Genomic DNA, 17,765 nt, shown 5'->3' with positions numbered 1-17,765 from the left:
ATGGGGCAACATCACCTTTGTGATGCAAAACTATTTCCAAGAAGTAGGTTTGATGTATAGACGCCTTTAGGACATGATCGCAATATTTTTCAGCCCTCCACTTGACCAACTGTGGTTTTAAACACAAAACAGCTCTTTATCTCAGAGTTGCTGAATGGAATTGCTAAATACATCTGAAAGCAGGTCACAGTCAATGCCTGTGTCTGATGGCGAGTCTTACTCTGTCCAGCAGATCTTGTCCAGCAACTCCTTCATTGTCATCAGGTCCCACTGTTCTGCAAGGGGTGCCTTCCACGGGGCATCACTGGGAATCTACATTCGGGTGATGATTCAGAGGGGAAAAAACAAATGTAATTTTCCATTTTAAATAACCATTTCAATAGTATTAAAAGCTCTAACTTAAAGAAAGAAAATTTGAAATTCCCTCAATAGTGGTTTTTATTGCACAATCCCCTTCCTATTCCTATTCACTCAATCCATATTTAATTTATGCTAACCTTTCCTCTACCATAAATGGAGGTGATTCTGTAATCAGGCAGTTTCCAAATAACTACTAAGTTACTAATTTAGAGAGAACAATTCAGAAAGTCAACGCCTTAACAAAGATCAGTCAGTTGCACCAAATCATGTTTAAACTGGACCTTCAGGTGTGTTTACTCTGTGTGTGTTTACTTAGGAGATGCAGGTTTGGGCATGGTGATGACTCAAAGATCCAGAAATCTTATTTGCTATTTCTGTAAATTAGAAACATTATCACAGGAAGGCTGAATGATATAAAATCTTCCCTCCCCCAACACTGGTGGTATGCAAATAGGAGCCTGTTGGACATCTCATTCTTTTAAGGGTTAGAAACAAGTTCATTCATTCATCTCACAAATCTTTACTGTGAGTCACTGTGCCACACAATGTGCTAGGCATTGGTGACATGTTTCACCGTCTTTCAAGGACTAAACTTATCATGAAGAATACAAATGTCATCAAAGAAGCTTGTGGAAGTTTTACCTCTCGTCCCATGTCATCCATCGTCCTCCAGAGGTTGTTATGATCTAGGTAGGTGATAGGATTCCACACAGACGGGAATGAGCCCCTGAAGGGGTAGGATTTGCCCTGTGAGATACAAGATATTTTTCAAAGGAAACATTTACTTCGATGGAAGAGTAGTTAAATATGCTAAGCTGTTAAATAGCTGCAAGCAAAATCATGTTATCAGTATGTGCATGCTAAGTCGTTTCAGTCGTGTCTGACTCTTTGCAACCCTATGGACTGTAGCCCGCCAGGCTTCTCTGTCCATGGGATTCTCCAGGCAAGTATACTGGAGTGGGTTTCCATTTCCTCCTCCAGGGGATCTTCCCCACCCAGGGATTGAACCCAGATCTCCTAAATCTCCAGCATTAGCAGATGAGTTCTTAACCACTAGCACCACCTGGGAAGCCCCCTATCAGTTTGTGATAGATACTCAAATGTTTTAGTTCCTTCTGTCCTCAGAACTTAACTTTTAAGCATAAACATTTCCAGCAGAATTCTCTGTTACTAAATAAATTTGGTGCCACACCCAACACAATAGAGAAGCTTCTTTCTGAAACTAGAACTCTTTCCATGTAAAATATAAATGCCAGTACAGAATTGAGGTTACCTAATCTCATTTGCCAATGGTACTTACAAATATCTCAGAGCCAGGATATCCCTGCATGGTGGAGGGTCAGAAAATGGAAACTATAAATATTACACAAGTTAGAAGGGGACAGAAAACCAATCGCAACCCTACGGACTGTAGCCCGCCAGGCTTCTCTAAGGAGAAATATCTCTAGGGAGAGTCACAAAAGAGGGCCCAGAAAGTTTTTTCCCAGGAATAGATACACTAGGTCAACACAGGAGTTCCCAAAGATCAAGGTCAAAGCAAAAAGAAGAGACAACTTAGGGAGTTCCCTCGTGGTCCAGTTAGGACTCCTAACTTTCACTGTCATGGCCCCAGGTTCAATCCCTGGTTGGGGAACTAAGATCCTGCAAGCAGAGTACAGCCACACACACAATAACAGATGACTTCAAGGATCTCTTTGTGACACGTTTACACTACCTGGTGCTTCCAAGAGAGCAGGGATACCTCAACACAGAAATAAAAGGCATATATTAATATTTCGGCAAAGATTACTAATATGGCAGCATGTAAGTCATCTCTGGGAAACTTAACTTGTTAATGCTGGAAGAAAACTACTGTTAATCACTTTTGGTTTATTTGAAAACCTGAGTCAGGCTGTGTATTCTGGCATCATCTTGCAACCAAATTGGAGTAAGTCAAGGTCCACAATCAACCCAAATCTCACAATAATCTCAGTCATTCAGCAAAGTTTCATCTCATACTGATTTTGTGCTCACAGAAATAATTTTAATTACAAACTCTATGGTCATATTGATCTTTTCTCCAACAAGGTCCTAAGGTTCTCAGGGAAGAGTTATCATATAGGCTTACTTTTCTTCTATTAGTCAAGATTCTCCAGACAAACAAAGCCAATTGAATGTGTGTGCATGTGTGTGTGCATGGGAGTGATGAGAGAGAGATTAACTTAATTTAAGGAGTTGGCTCAGGCAATTGTAGAGGCTTGGCAACTCCATAATCTACAGGGCAGGCCGGCTGGCTGGAAACTCAGGGAAGAGTTGCAGTTCAAGTCCAAAGACCATCTGGTAGCAGAATTCCCTTTTCCTTGGGGAACCTCAGTGTTTTTCTGTTAAGGCCTTTAACTGATTGGATGAGGTCCACTCACATTATGGAGGGGAATCTGCTTTATTCAAAGTCTAATTTAAATGATAATCTCATCTAAAAAAATACCTGCACAGAAGCATCTAGAAGAGTGTTTGATCAAATATCTGGGTATTGTGGCCTAGCCAAATTACACATAAAATTAACTGCTACACATTTCAGCCGACAAAGAATCTGTCTGCAGTGCATGAGACCCAGGTTCCATCCCAGGGTCGGGAAGATCCCCTGGCAAAGGGAATGTCTACCCACTTCAGTATTCTTGCCTGGAGAATTCCATGGACAGAGGATACAGTCCAGGGAGTCACAAAGAGTGGGACACAACTGAGTAAAACTTTCACAAGGTATAATTCACATACAATGAAACTATTTTAAACGCACCATTTGGGAAGTTTTTGACACACTGTATGTACCTGTGTAACCATTATCACAATCAAGATATAAAACATTTCCATCACCCCAGAAAGTTCTCTCCTACCCCTTCCCAGTGAATTCCTATTCCCTTTCTGCCCCCAGACAACCACTGATCAGTTTTTTGTCACTATAGATTGGTTTTGCCTGTTCTAGAATTTTTTTGTTTTTCTACAAATGGAATCATGCAGCATGTATGATTCCACATTTATCTGGCTTCTTTTGCTCGACATGGTGTTCTTGAGGCTCATCCATGCTGCAATGGTCCCTTTTGATTGCTGAGTGTTTCACTGTATGGATGCACCATGGTTTGTTTATCCATTCCTCCACTGATGATTATTTCCAGTTTTGATTCATTGTGAATAAAGCTATTAAGAACATCCTTGTTTCTTGTCACACACACATATGTATTTTTTTTCTCTTGAATAAATGCCTAGGACCGGAATGGCTGAGATGCATGGTAGCTGTACATTGAACTTTTCAAGTTTAATAGCTTCCCAAAGTGATTCTACCGCTTTACATTCTCACCAGAAATGTACAAGAGTTCTACTTGCTCCACAGCCTGATCAACACTTGGTTGACTTTTATGCTTTAAGTACCTTTTGATTTTAGAATATTAGACTTATGGAGAAATTGCAGAGACAGTACAGAAAGTGCCCTTATACCTTTCAACTAGTTTTCCCTAATGCTAATATTGTACATTACCACTGTACATTTCTAAACTTGGATCCACAGGAGCATTCATTGCAAAGGACAGGTGGGTCCCACCCCTGCACTGCCTCTCCAAAGCTGATTGACATGGAACAAGTAAGTTGCTTGATCTCATTAGGCCCCATATATCAGTCTTTCCAACTCAACAACTCTTGGCCCCATCATCTTCCTCCAGGAAGTATGTCCAGATTACCATAAACAACCAGGTTAGGGGGACTTCTCCATGTCCCAGAGCTCTCCTGCCACTAACTCCACTGCACCAATGTCATTTGACCACTCTGTGTTACCCACTGGACTCTAAGCTACAAGGTCACACACTCTGGAGCCAATCTTACGATCAAGTCATGTCTCTGCCACTCACTAGCTGTGTTCAGCTGCTTAAGCTCTCTGTCCTCAGTTTATCCATGTGTAAAATGGGATGACAGTCACTACCTCATAGATGTACTGGAAAGATGAAGTGAGATGACTCACATGAGTTACTCTGACAACTGGCATATTGTCAGTTATCAACAAACATCGCCGTTATTCCTGCAGCAGTTACCACTGCTGTAATTATTATTTTTGCATGTCTAGGACCTGTGGGCATAGATTGCTGGCACACAGTAAGTTCACAATAAATGTTGGCTATCATCTCAGGTGTGTGACCTTGAACTTACTTATTTGACACACAATGTCCTAAATTCTAAGAAAGATCTTTGGTCTTAGTCCTTTTGGGCTGCTCTAACAACAACAACAAAAATACAATACACTGGGTGTTTATGAATAACAGAAACTTATTTCTCAAAGTTCTGGAGGTTGGGAAGTTCAAGGTCAAGACACTGGCAGATGTGGTGTCTGGTGAGGACCAACTTCCTGGTTCACAGACGACCATCTTCTTGCTGTATCATCACACAATAGAAGAGACAAGGGAGCTCTCTAGGTCTCTTTATAAGGGCACTGATCTCATTCATGAGGACTCTGCCTTTATGACCTAATCACCTCCCAAAGGCTCCGTCTTCTAATACTATCTCACTACAGGTTAGGATTTCAATATATGAATTTGAGGGAGGGCACAAACATTTGGTTTATAGCAGGTTTCCTATTATTATTAGCTATTATTAACTTCTTTGCTTTTAAGTTCCCTCCCCTGGCCCCTGCAGGTCCCCACCATCAATACTTTCCCCCTTCCCACCACACACCAGAGATGCACTTATAAAAGAAGTTAAGAGATAGAACTCCCACAGTAAAGAAATAGGTCAGGCTACCTCGCAAAGACAGAATACACCCAAGGCTGGCACTCAAAGACCTCTCCCTGGACTCTTTGGGCCTTCTGCCCACAGGTAAAGGAGATCAGAAAGAGATAAAACCACGAGCAGGTTGAATAATCACCCCTTAAATGGGAAGAACAGCCCATTTTTGCTGCAAAATCCTTTAGGACCAAGAATCAATTCAATTCAGTTCAGTCACTCAGTCGTGTCTCACTCTTTGCGACCCCATGGACTGCAGCATGCCAGGCCTCCCTGTCCATCACCAACTCCCGGAGTCCACCCAAACCCATGTCCATTGTGTCGGTGATGCCATCCAACCATCTCATCCTCTGTCGTCCCCTTCTCTCGCCTTCAATCTTTCCCAGCATCAGTGTCTTTTCAAATGAGTCAGTTCTTCACATCAAGTGGCCAAAGTATTGGAGTTTCAGCTTCAACATCAGTCCTTCCAATGAACATTCAGGATTGATTTCCTTTAGGATGGACTAGTTGGATCTCCTTGCAGTCCAAGGGACTCTCAAGAGCCTTCCCCAACACCACAGTTCAAAAGCATCAGTTCTTTGGCGCTCAGCTTTCTTTATAGTCCAATTCTCACATCCATACATGACTACTGGAAAAACCGTAGCCTTGACTAGACGGACCTTTGATGGCAAAGTAATGTCTCTGCTTTTTAACATGCTGTCTAAGTTGGTCATAACTTTTCTTCCAAGGAGCAAGCGTCTTTTTATTTCATGGTTGCAGTCACCATCTGTAGTGATTTTGGAGCTCAAGAAAACAAAGTCTTCCACTTTTTCCACTGTTTCTCCATCTATTTACCATGAAGTGATGGGAATGGATGCCATGATCTTTGTTTTCTGAATGTTGAGCTTTAAGCCAACTTTTTCACTCTCCTCTTTCACTTTCATCAAGAGGCTCTTTAGTTCCTCTTCACTTTCTGCCATAAGGGTTATGTCACCTGTGTATCTGTGGTTATTGATATTTCTCCCGGCAATCTTGATTCCAGCTTGTGCTTCCTCCAGCCCAGCGTTTCTCATGATGTACTCTGCATATAAGTTCAATAAGCAGGGTGATAATATACAGCCTTGACATATACCTTTTCCTATTTGGAACCAGTCTGTTGTTCCATGCTCCAGGACCAAGAATGGAGGGGAAGAAATTAGTAGTCAGACAGACAGGTTGTTCAGCGCTTTGTGTGTGCTGGTTTTCACAAACACTTTGGTTCTGCCAGAAATCACCAGCAGATGACTGGAAGAAGCATGTGAGCCCAGCACATTTGGTTAATTGGTGTCTGCTCTGTCACTGCCAAGGTCTGCACTAACAGCCATGGCAGCTCCTGGGAACATAAGAGCAATGGCTTCAGAAACTGGGAACGTCTATCTGATGCATGTGGTTTGGCCCAGGAAAAGGTAAAGAACAGCTTTTGGGTGAGGGCAGAGTTATCATGACCTGCACAGAGAGCCCCATCCAACAACAGTGACCTATTTCTCCTTCCTGGTTAACCTTTGACCCATTGTGAGATGGGTACCTCTCCACTATCCCTCCCTCCTTTCTCAAGGATAACACCTTTGTAAAGCACACATCATATGGAAAGGGTATGACGGAGGTGGGTGCGGGGCTTCCAAGACTGCACTTGACAGATGCCAGCTTAGCAGCCCAGTTGAGACGTCACCCCCACTGAAGGCCAGGCATTCAACTGGGTCCTAAACACAGTGGGGGCTACACCAACAGCAATCATTCTGGCAACACAATGGGGTCAGAGATCAGCTGCCAAAGCCCTCCTAAATCAGGAATGCTCGTAGACAGGGGGTGTGTTCAGAACTCTAAAGCCAAAACCAAAGTGAGAAGTGACCACCACAAAGAGCTCTGTGTGAGTAAATGGAAACCAAACAATGTACAAAGAGTACTGTGATGAAAAAGAATAAAACACTTTACCCTTTTTATGTGCTCATTTACTGACAGTCCTTGGTGTCTTACATCCAAGCAAGTAGCACCTTAGCTAAGTTTATAAAAGTGATTACATCCTTCAGTGTCTTCAGGGTACTGTTTCCAAGATGCACAGCAGACACCCAAATCCATGGATTCTCAAGTCCCAGAGCTGGCCCTCTGTATCTGTGAGTTCTATATCCACGAATTCAACCAACCACAATCATAAATATGGTACATGATCTGTGGTCAGTTGAATCTGCAAACATGGAGAGCCAACTGTATTGTTGTATAAGATTACAGAAATCTTATGATGAACCCAGGAAATAACTATTATTAGAGCCATAAAAACTCAAGTTTTCAAGCTTCAGGGAATAAGTAGGGAAAGTAGGGAAAGGTCTAAATTTATTTGACATAACCAAAGATACTGCGAGAGTTTTGTGCCTCAGATTTGGCTTTTGTAGAAACATTTCAGTGACTATTACTATTTAAAATATTGTCCAGGGAGGCCTGTCTCATCTGAGGAAATCATGGGAAGACATCAGAGTAAGTCCCCAGCTCAGGGACAAAGCAACATATCACAACAGATTGAATGCCAAACACAGATAGGAGAATCCAGCTATTTCCTCTTCAGCCAGATGGGAAAGATACACAAAAATGAAAATCAGTGCCACTCACTCATGTGTTTGCTTTAGAAAACATCTTTTTTTCCATACAACTATTTTAACTTGTCATAGGGGTATTATTGTTACTTTAGGTGAACTGGGCTTCCCTGGTGTCTCAGCTGGTAAAGAATCCACCTGCAATGCGGGAGACCTGGGTTCAATCCCTGGGTTGGGAAGATCCCCTGGAGAGGGGAAAGGTTACCCACTCTAGTATTCTGGCGTGGAGAATTCCATGGACTGTATAGTCTAGTGGACTATATATGGTCTAGTCAAATGGACTATATATAGTCTAGTCAAAGCTATGGTCTTTCCAGTAGTCATGTATGAATGTGAGAGTTGGACTATAAAGAAAGCTGAGTGCGGAAGAATTAATGCTTTTGAACTGTGGTATTGGAGTAGACTCTTGAGAGTCCCTTGGACTGCAAGGAGATCCAACCAGTCCATCCTAAAGAAAATCAGCCCTGAATATTCATTGGAAGGACTGATGCTAAAGCTGAAACTCCAATACTTAGGCCACCTGATGCAAAGAACTGATACATTAGAAAAGACCCTGATGCTGGGAAACATTGAAGCCATGAGGAAAAGGGGACGACAGAGGATGAGATGGTTGGATGGCATCACCAACTCGATAGACATGAGTTTAATCAAGCTCTGGGAGTTAGTGATGGACAGGGAAGCCTGGTGTGCTGCAGTCCATGGGGTCACAAATAGTTGGACACGACTGAGCAACTTTCACTTTCAGTTCAGTTCAGTTCAGTAGCTCAGTCGTGTCCGACTCTTTGCAACCCCATAAATCCCAGTGCGCCAGGCCTCCCTGTCCATCACCATCTCCCAGAGTTCACTCAAACTCACGTCCATCAAGTCGGTGATGCCATCCAGCCATCTCATCCTCTGTCGTCCCCTTCTCCTCCTGCCCCCAATCCCTCCCAGCATCAGAGTCTTTTCCAATGAGTCAAGTCTTCGCATGAGGTGGCCAGAGTACTGGAGTTTCAGCTTCAGCATCATTCCCTCCAAAGAAATCCCAGGGCTGATCTCCTTCAGAATGGACTGGTTGGATCTCCTTGCAGTCCAAGGGACTCTCAAGAGTCTTCTCCAACACCACAGTTCAAAAGCATCAATTCTTCGGTGCTCAGCCTTCTTCACAATCCAACTCTCACATCCATACATGACTACTGGAAAAACCATAGCTTTGACTGGACGAATCTTTTTTGGCAAAGTAATGTCTCTCCTTTTCAATATGCTATCTAGTATGGTCATAACTTTTCTTCCAAGGAGTAAGCATCTTTTAATTTCATGGCTGCTGTCACCATCTGCAGTGATTTTGGAGCCCCCAAAAATAAAGTCTGACACTTTCCACTGTTTCCCTATCTATTTGCCGTGAAGTGATGGGACCAGATGCCATGATCTTCGTTTTCTGAATGTTGAGCTTTAAGCCAACTTTTTCACTCAGCTCTTTCACTTTCATCAAGAGACTTTTTAGTTCCTCTTCACTTTCTGCCATAAGGGTGGTGTCATCTGCATATGTGAGGTTATTGATATTTCTCCCGACAATCTTGATTCCAGCTTGTGCTTCCTCCAGCCCAGTGCTTCTCATGATGTATTCTGCATACAAGTTAAATAAGCAGGGTGACAATATACAGCCTTGACATATTCCTTTTCCTATTTGGAACCAGTCTGTTGTTCCATGTCCAGTTCTAACTGTTGCTTCCTGACCTGTATACAGGTTTCTCAAGTGGCAGGTCAGGTGGTCTGGTATTCCCATCTCTTTCAGAATTTTCCACAGTTTGTTGTGACCCACACAGTAAGTTTGGAGAAGGCAATGGCACCCAACTCCAATACTCTTGCCTGGAAAATCCCATGGATGGAGCAGCCTGATAGGCTGCAGTCCATGGGGTCACTAAGAGTTGGGCACGACTGATCGACTTCAGTTTCACTTTTCACTTTCTTGCATTGGAGAAGGAAAAGGCAACCCACTTCAGTATTCTTGCCTGGAAAATCCCAGGGACAGAGGAGCCTGGTGGGCTGCTGTCTATGGGGTGGCACAGAGTCGGACACAACTGAAGCGACTTAGCAGCAGTAGCAGCAACACAGTAAGTTTCGGTGAATTAATAGATATTGTTAAAAACTCTCAGTTTTGATTCCTAATATGGAAAATACAAACAGATGGAGTCACTTGAGCCAAAGCTACTTGAAGTTCTCAGTAATTTTCAAGAATGTAAAAGTCTGAGAAGGGCTGAAACAGAAGCACAGGAGAAGGGATGCAGGGTGGCTTTAAAAGACCAAAGAATGGATTCAAAACAGGCTCTGAAACTTAATAGTTGTGTGACTACAGGCAAGTTGCTTAACATTTGTGTACTCCTATCCTTAGATTTGGAATAATGGTAGCCATCTCACAGGGGTATTGTCAGAATTAACCCAAATGATGCATAGCAAATAGGATGCACTCACTAAATGGTTGGTGCTGACAGTTCCAGGATCATGAGGCATGCCCTGTCATTTATACAACCACTTCTTACCCATAAATCCATGTTTATCAATTAATCTCCTTTGAGTAAATTCCTTGAATCAGAAAACCTAGCATGGAGATTGATGTGTGACATTTTAAAGGAAACTTGCAGACAACCGGCAACCAACTTGATTACCTCATGGCCTTATTTTGTAGCCTTTGAGCCATGCAAGCCCATTTAAAACACCTGAAATCTGCCTTCTTGGCCCGTAATGAGATGGGCTGGCTTGGCAGGCACACACATTACTAATGACAGCGACAATCCTAATGTTCCAGGTGTTCTCACCCTTCTCCTGACCCTCATTCTTTGGAGGCAAAGACCACCCACCCTGAATTCGGTCCCATCTGGGAAGCCCTTTTGCCATCTTATTTCCCACATTGATGCAAAGAACTGACTCATTGGGAAAGATCCTGATGCTGGGAAAGATCGAAGGCAGGAGGAGAAGGGGAAGACAGAGGATGAGATGGTTGGATGGCATCACCGACTCAATGGACATGAGTTTGAGCAAGCTCCAGGAGTTGGTGATGGACAGGAGGCCTGGCGTGCTGCAGTCCATGGGGTAGCAAAGAGTCAGACATGATTGAGCAAGTGAACTGAACTTCCCACGCTGACCCCAGTCTCTGCAGTAAGAACAGGTGAGGCCAAGCTACTTTCAGTTCTCAGTAATCTTCAAGAATGAAAAAAGTCTGAGAAGGGCTGGAACACAACTACAGGAGAAGGGGTACAGGGTGACTTTTAAAAGACCAAACAACAGATTCAAAACAGATTCCTTCTCAGTGTCTCCTCTGCTATTCATGGAAATCTTGCCTTCCTCCTGGGAGCCAGAGCCAGTCACCTGGCCCCTCTAGAATGCAGTCATTTTTACAGCTCTTGGCAAGGATTCCAACTGAGTCACAGACAAAACAGGAGGAGGACCGAGCTTAACTTTTGATCTATATTTCCAGTTTGGAAGAAAAGAAATTTAGGCTTCCCTGGTGGCTCAGAGGTTAAAGTGTCTGCGTCCAATGCGGGAGACTCAGGTTCGATCCCTGGGTTGGGAAGATCCCCTGGAGAAGGAAATGGTAACCCACTCCAGTATTCTTGCCTGGAGAATCCCATGGACGGAGAAGCCTGGTAGGCTACAGTCCCATGGACGGAGAAGCCTGGTAGGCTACAGTCCACGGGGTCGCAAAGAGTCAGACATGACTGAGCAACTTCACATTCACTTTTGTGGGGGAGGAGGGCAGGAAGCTCTACTTAGCCAAATGGCTTTCTTCCTCTGTTAATGTGTTCTCATTTCTAAGTGCCTGGAGCCTGGTGTCAACACTGTGCTCTGATTGCATCATCACATGGGTGAAGCTGGAGGGAGGCACAGACAACAGTGACACTTAGTACAGGAAAGGCCTGGAGTGGTTAGGTAACTGTTGACGGAAGCCACTCGCCTTGGCCAGGCCAGCCTGACTTTCTCACAACAGGAGGTCTTGATAAGGAATAGAATGCTATCTCCAAAAAATAACCAGGAGAATTGGGGAGGTGCCAAAAGAGGGAGGAGATGAGCAACCTCCCAGAAATCCTCATGCTGGATTCCATCTTGGCTGAGAGATACACACCACCAGAAAGGACCTTGAGTCAGACCAAGCAAGGTGACTGGTTAGAGACAACCCAGAAAGCTGACATCATCACCATAAAACCTGAGACTGCGATCTACATGACAGAGCAGTTCTCCTGGGTTCCCTTACCCTCCTGCTCTCCTCCTGGGCACCCCTTCCCAATAAAGTCTCTCACTTTGTCAGCACATGTATCTCCTCGGGCAATCCAAGTGTTAGACAGGAGCTCACTCTTGGGCCCTTGAAGGGTCCTTCTTCCTGCAACAGAATTGTCCATGTAGGGAGAAATAGGGAAGGTGGTGGTGATAGTGGCTGAGACATTAGGCAAAGCTCTGCAGGAATTATAATAACATTAACAGCAACAGCTTACAGTGAATGTTTACCCCATTCAGGCCTTGTTCTGTATACTTTGCATGTATTAATTCATTAATCTTCACAGCCACCTTTCAGATGGAGAAGCTGAGACAGAGAGAGGTAAAATAATTATCAAGGACTCACAAGTACTAAGTGGCAATGGGACTGAAATTCAGACATTCAAAAGTCAATGCTCTTGATCATGAAACTTTCCAGCCTTTAATTATAATCATTGAATACCATTTGCCAGACACTAGGTTAATGGTTTTACTTAAATTCTCACAACCCAGTGAGTAAATTGCTAATTGTATGTTTCACTTTACAGATGTGTTCTGAAGCACACAGAGGTTGAGTAATATGTTCAAAGGTCACACAGCTTGCACACAAGTAGAACAGAACTTAACTTCAGGTTTGTTCATTTAGAGCTCAAGCACTTACTTAGATCTCTGCTCTGTGAGCTGCTGCTCAAGAAGGTCTCTGGAAGATATTTAGATCCAGGAACCACTTGAGATTCTTACAAACCAGGTGGAAGCTAATGATGGGTTCAATAACCTGCCAGATCTTTTCTGTGACTCTCCAGGCAAAGACCAGTCCATCCCCCTCCTAAGATGACTTCCATGCCAGTTCATTAGCTCACGGATCTTTCTTTTTCTTTCTTTCTTTTTTTTTTTTTGTTGTGAAACAAGACACAGACATAACGAACAGACTTTTGGACTCTTGGAGAAGGAGAGGGTGGGATGATTTGAGAGAATGGCATTGAAACATATATTACCATATGTAAAATAGATAACTAGTTGCAAGTTTGATGCATGAAGCAGGGCACCCAAAGCTGGTGCTCTGTGACAACCTAGAGGGATGGGGCGGGGAGGGAGCTGGGAGGGGGATTCATGATGGAGGGGACGCATGTATACCTATGGTCGATTCATGTCTATGTATGGCAAAAACTATCACATTTTTGTAAATAATTATCCTCCAATCAAAATAAATAATTTTTTTAAAACAGAAATTTTAAAATTACATAGGTCAACAAATATTTCTTGACCACCTCCTAAGCACCTGTTCCAGGCTCTGGGGGCACAGTACTGAGTGACAACAGATAAAAGTCTCTGCTCTCCTGGGAGCTTACACTGTAATAGACAGAAACAAAATAAAAGAGGCTAAAAACATAAAGAAGAAAATCATGTGGTATATTCAAAGATGATAAGTGCTATGAAGGAAGTTCTGCTGGGTGCTCCGTGGTGACCTAGAGGAGTGCGATGGGGGATGCAGGTGGGAGGGAGGTCCAAGATGGAGGGGATATATGTATACATATAACTAATTCACTTCATCGTATAGCAGGAACATCATATAGCAGGAACATCGTATAGCAACATGGTAAAGCAATTACACTAATTAAAAAGCAGAAAGAAAGAGAGAGTAAGAAAGGCAAAGAGGGACTGTTGGTGGTTTGGGGTTGATTGCAATTTTAAATAAGGTCTTCAGGGAAGGCCTCACTGAGAAGGTACCATTTGAAGGAAAAGACGAGAAGAGAAGAGGGAACCATGTGACTCTCAGTGTGGTGGGGCAGGAGAGGAAACAGTGCTTTAGTTAGAGGCCCCGGCAAGCATCCTGAGATGAAACAGATACACAAGAACAGAAAGGAGGCCTGTTTCATCCTCTTTCTTCTGCTCACTGGAATAATCCAGGCTGGAAAGAGGTGGTTGCCGAGGAGAGGCCTCTGTGCTCTGGTCTCTGCAGGACAACCTGACCCCTGCATCGTGGCTCCATGTGCCCTCAGATGTTCCTTTGCCTTCTGAGTTCTGGCAGTGAAAAGCTTAAACTACTTTCTACACCCAGCTCAAGACTCACTTTCTTCAGGAAGCCTTCCAAAAATTCACCTCACCCCCCATTACTCTTCAAAACATAAAGTTCACCCCATTTTGAATTCTTACCATAGCAACTCATATTAATATTTGCCCATGTCAGCTCGACATTATTCTCTAGGTGTTCCACGTGACTTTGTCTTCTTTCCCCAGCTACTTCAGGAAAAAAATCAATTATTTACCTCCTCCCATGATGCTTTTGAACTGTGGTGCTGGAGAAGACTCTTGAGAGTCCCTTGGACTGCAAGGAGATCCAACCAGTCCATCCTAAAGGAAATCAGTCCTGAATATTCATTGGAAGGACTGATGCTGAAGCTGAAACTGCAGTACTGTGGCCACCTGATGTGAAGAACTGACTCATTGGCAAAGACCCTGATGCTGGGAAGGATTGAAGGCAGGAGGAGAAGGGGATGACAGAGGATGAGATAGTTGGATGGCATCACCGACTTGATGGACATAAGTTTAAGCAAACTCCAGGAGATGGTAAAGGACTGGGAAGCCTAGTGTGCTGCAGTCCATAGGGTTCCAAAGTGTCAGACACGGCTGAGTGACTGAATTGACTGATTGATAATGCTTAAAGGTGATGTATATTTGACTGGTGTTTTACAACTGTTGGATAATTGGATGATTGGATGGATAGATGATTGATTGGATGAACAGTGCTACAGACTGAATATTTGTTTCCCCCTCAAATTTGTATGTTGAAGCCTAACCACCCCCCACCCCGCCCCATGATGGTATGTGAGGGCGGGGGTCTTTGGGAGATGATTATGTTATGAGGGCTTCATTCTCATGAATGAGATCAGCACCCTTATAAAAGAACGTCTGGAAGCTTCTGCCAAGCAAGAACACAGCGAGCAGACAGCATCACCAGATCTGCCAGTGACCTTGATCTTGGACTTCCCAGCCTCCAGAACTGGGAGAAATAAATTTCTGCTGTTTATAAGCCATCCAGTCTGTGGTATTTTGTTATAGCAACCCAAACGGATGAAGGCAAATAGTTTTAAAATAAGAAGAAGAATTCTTCACCGTCTGAAACAGAAGAACGACTGAATGCTTTGTAAACACCATGAAACTTAATATCTTCGGAAAAAAAAAAAAAACTTAAAGGGTTTCAACTAGGAAAACTGAACATTGTAATTCTTCCCCCACCAGAACTTGATCAGTATCTTTGTTCTCTTTACTTTCCTAATCTTTTCTAAATGCACCTGCTGATGGAGATGGAGACCTCCACAGGAAAGAGTTCCCAAAATAAGCCCATACATTTACCTCAAAGAATAAGAGTGTATTGAGAAGGATGCAGGATTTTGTGCCTCTAATCCTCTGCTACTTGTATTAGCCATTTCCAGCTGTATCACATTGCAAACCATCAGGACACACCACTGATGTCAACAGGTTGTTTCCAAAGCAGAATAACGCCCACAGCTAAAATCTATCTTCCTGAGCCAATTTTTTCACTCTTTCAATTAGTAGACACGTATGTGTTTATTTGATCAAATTATTACAGACACCTAAAATACCCCAATAAATATCATCTCTTTTTTTAGGGCATGAAATTTTGAACATTGCCAACATCTCCCGACATCCACCAGCACTAGCAAAATGCCAGAGTGCTTTGGCCTTCCATAATGTGCTTTTCAAAAATAGAGACAGCTACCCAGCAGTTTTAGTTTTCCCAAGAGGAATCTTGGCTCGAATAAACACTACGTGTACCATTATAGTGTTAAGGATTATAAGAAAGCCAACAACTTGAAGCCGTGGTCCCTGCTCTTCTCTGGGACAAGGGCCCCCCTGAAGCTCTGTAGAAAACCATGTAATCTCTCCAGCAAAGCACACATATACAAACAATTCTGTATGTAAAATCAGAGAGTATAACTGAAACTTAACTTGAGCCCTTTCTTAAGAGTCACGAATTTGAGGTTGAGAAAGCTTGATGACAACACTGAGTGTTGGTGAAATTAAGATGGTGTGACATAGTATAACCACTTTGGAAAACCTTTTGGCAGTATCTACTAAAGATGCTTATGCACACAGTTTATGACTCACTTCTAGGTAAACGCCCAAGAAAATGGTCCCCAAACACCTACGCAAAAATGTGAAATGTCCATGAACATTTGTGTATTGACCCATTTTACAGAGGAGAGTGAATCTTAGGATAAACAACTTCCCCAGGATCATCCAGCTAATGAGAGGGGTTCAAGTTTAGCCGTGCTTAAAATCAAGCTGGTTCTCCACCTCATGCCACCTCTCATGATGCAGCAGTGTTGCAGGGAGAAAGCCAATTCTGACTCCACATTGGAAACTGTTTCTTTGACTTGCTTTTCGTTACTCTTGTTATTATAATCATACTTAATGGCTTGCCTGGAGAACCCTGACCCTCTGCATGACTGTAAACTAAAAGGCCTTTGTTCAGCTCCTGGAGAGATGGCTTGTCCGTGCTCACCTGTGAATAGAAGAGATTAACACACCCCTTCCAAAGGCTGGCCACTCCCTTTGAGATGTTTTGCAAGACTGAAAACCCTTTCACTTTACTTCCCCACTGCCTCTCCCTCTCTATTCTGCCCTTTTACTTTAGTTACTTATTGCTTCTTTCTCTCTGATCTATAAAAGAACCTGGCATCTGGACCCCAATAAGATGGTGATTTTGAGGCACTAGCCTGCCATCTTCTCGGTCTGCTGGCTCCCCAATTAAAGTCTCTTTTTGCCTCAACACCTCCTCTCTCGGATTCATTGGCCTGTCATGCAGCAAGCAAAGTGAGCTTGGACTCAGTAACAGCAGGAGATCCAAGATCTGGATGGTCACAAGGGCATAAACAGCAGCAGGCACCAATGTGGCCCACCTCATTGCCATTACACTCTGTCTGCTTAAATGTGTTTGTGACTTTAAAAGCCCAAGCAAAGGATAACTATCAAATTAGAACTGACACTATATTTAGCTAAATGATGAAGAGAATTAAGATCATTTTACTGATAGGCTTGGATGTTGCTGTGCTTAGTCGCTCAGTCATGTCCAACTCTTTGAGACCCCATGGACTGTAGTCCACCAGGCTCCTCTGCCCATGGGGATTCTCTAGGCAAAAATACCGAGAGGGTTGCCATGCTGTCCTCCAGGGGATCTTCCCAACCCAGTGATCTAACTCAGGTCTCCCGCATTGCAGGTGGATTCTTTACTGTCTGAGCCACCAGGGAACCCTAATGATAGGCTTGGATAGGCCCAGAAAAAAAATCTCTAGACATCATATTTTTAACTGCTAAGAACATTAGGACAATTTATTTCAATCACTAACAGCATACTGACCACAGATATGAGACAAGCACCATGTGACCCTCTGAAGACACAGAAAAGAAATAAGACACAATCCCAGGCTCAACGAGCTCCAAAGTCTAGTTGGAGAGCAGGTCCATGGAAACAGTTACAGCACCATAATTATAACAAGGCACATGGTTGACTTCATGGTGTCACCTGGCTACATGGCTGTTAAAGAGAGCTTTGCAGAGTGCGGTCAGCAGGATTCATGAGGTCATCTGCCTGCGTGCATGCTCAGTCACCTCAGTCATGTCAACTCTTTGCCACCCCATGGACTGTAGCCAGCCAGACTCCTCTTTCCATGGGATTCTCCAGGCAAGAATACTGGAGTGGGTTGCCATGCCCTCCTCCAGGGGATCTTCCTGACCCAGAGATTGAACCTGCATCTCCTGCCTCTCTTGCACTGCATGCAGATTCTTTACCCCTGAGCCACAAAGGAAGCC

General features: G+C 43.5%; 1 protein-coding gene across 1 annotated transcript in view; it reads right to left on the bottom strand.

The window, feature by feature from the left end:
- MAOB (monoamine oxidase B) overlaps positions 1-17,765 on the bottom strand; it is a 122,124-nt gene that overhangs the window by 30,235 nt on the left and 74,124 nt on the right. The window contains exons 4-5 of the mRNA XM_019956141.2: positions 1,003-1,107; positions 221-312 (exon numbers count right to left, since the gene is read on the bottom strand). Coding sequence (XP_019811700.1) covers positions 221-312; positions 1,003-1,107 — 197 coding nt within the window. The remainder of the gene's footprint in view (positions 1-220; positions 313-1,002; positions 1,108-17,765) is intronic.

The sequence above is a fragment of the Bos indicus genome, chromosome X, assembly GCF_029378745.1.
Source record: "Bos indicus isolate NIAB-ARS_2022 breed Sahiwal x Tharparkar chromosome X, NIAB-ARS_B.indTharparkar_mat_pri_1.0, whole genome shotgun sequence".
Lineage (NCBI taxonomy): Eukaryota > Metazoa > Chordata > Mammalia > Artiodactyla > Bovidae > Bos > Bos indicus.
Note: the sequence above shows the minus strand (reverse complement) of the source record. Positions and strands in the feature narration are given on the sequence as shown.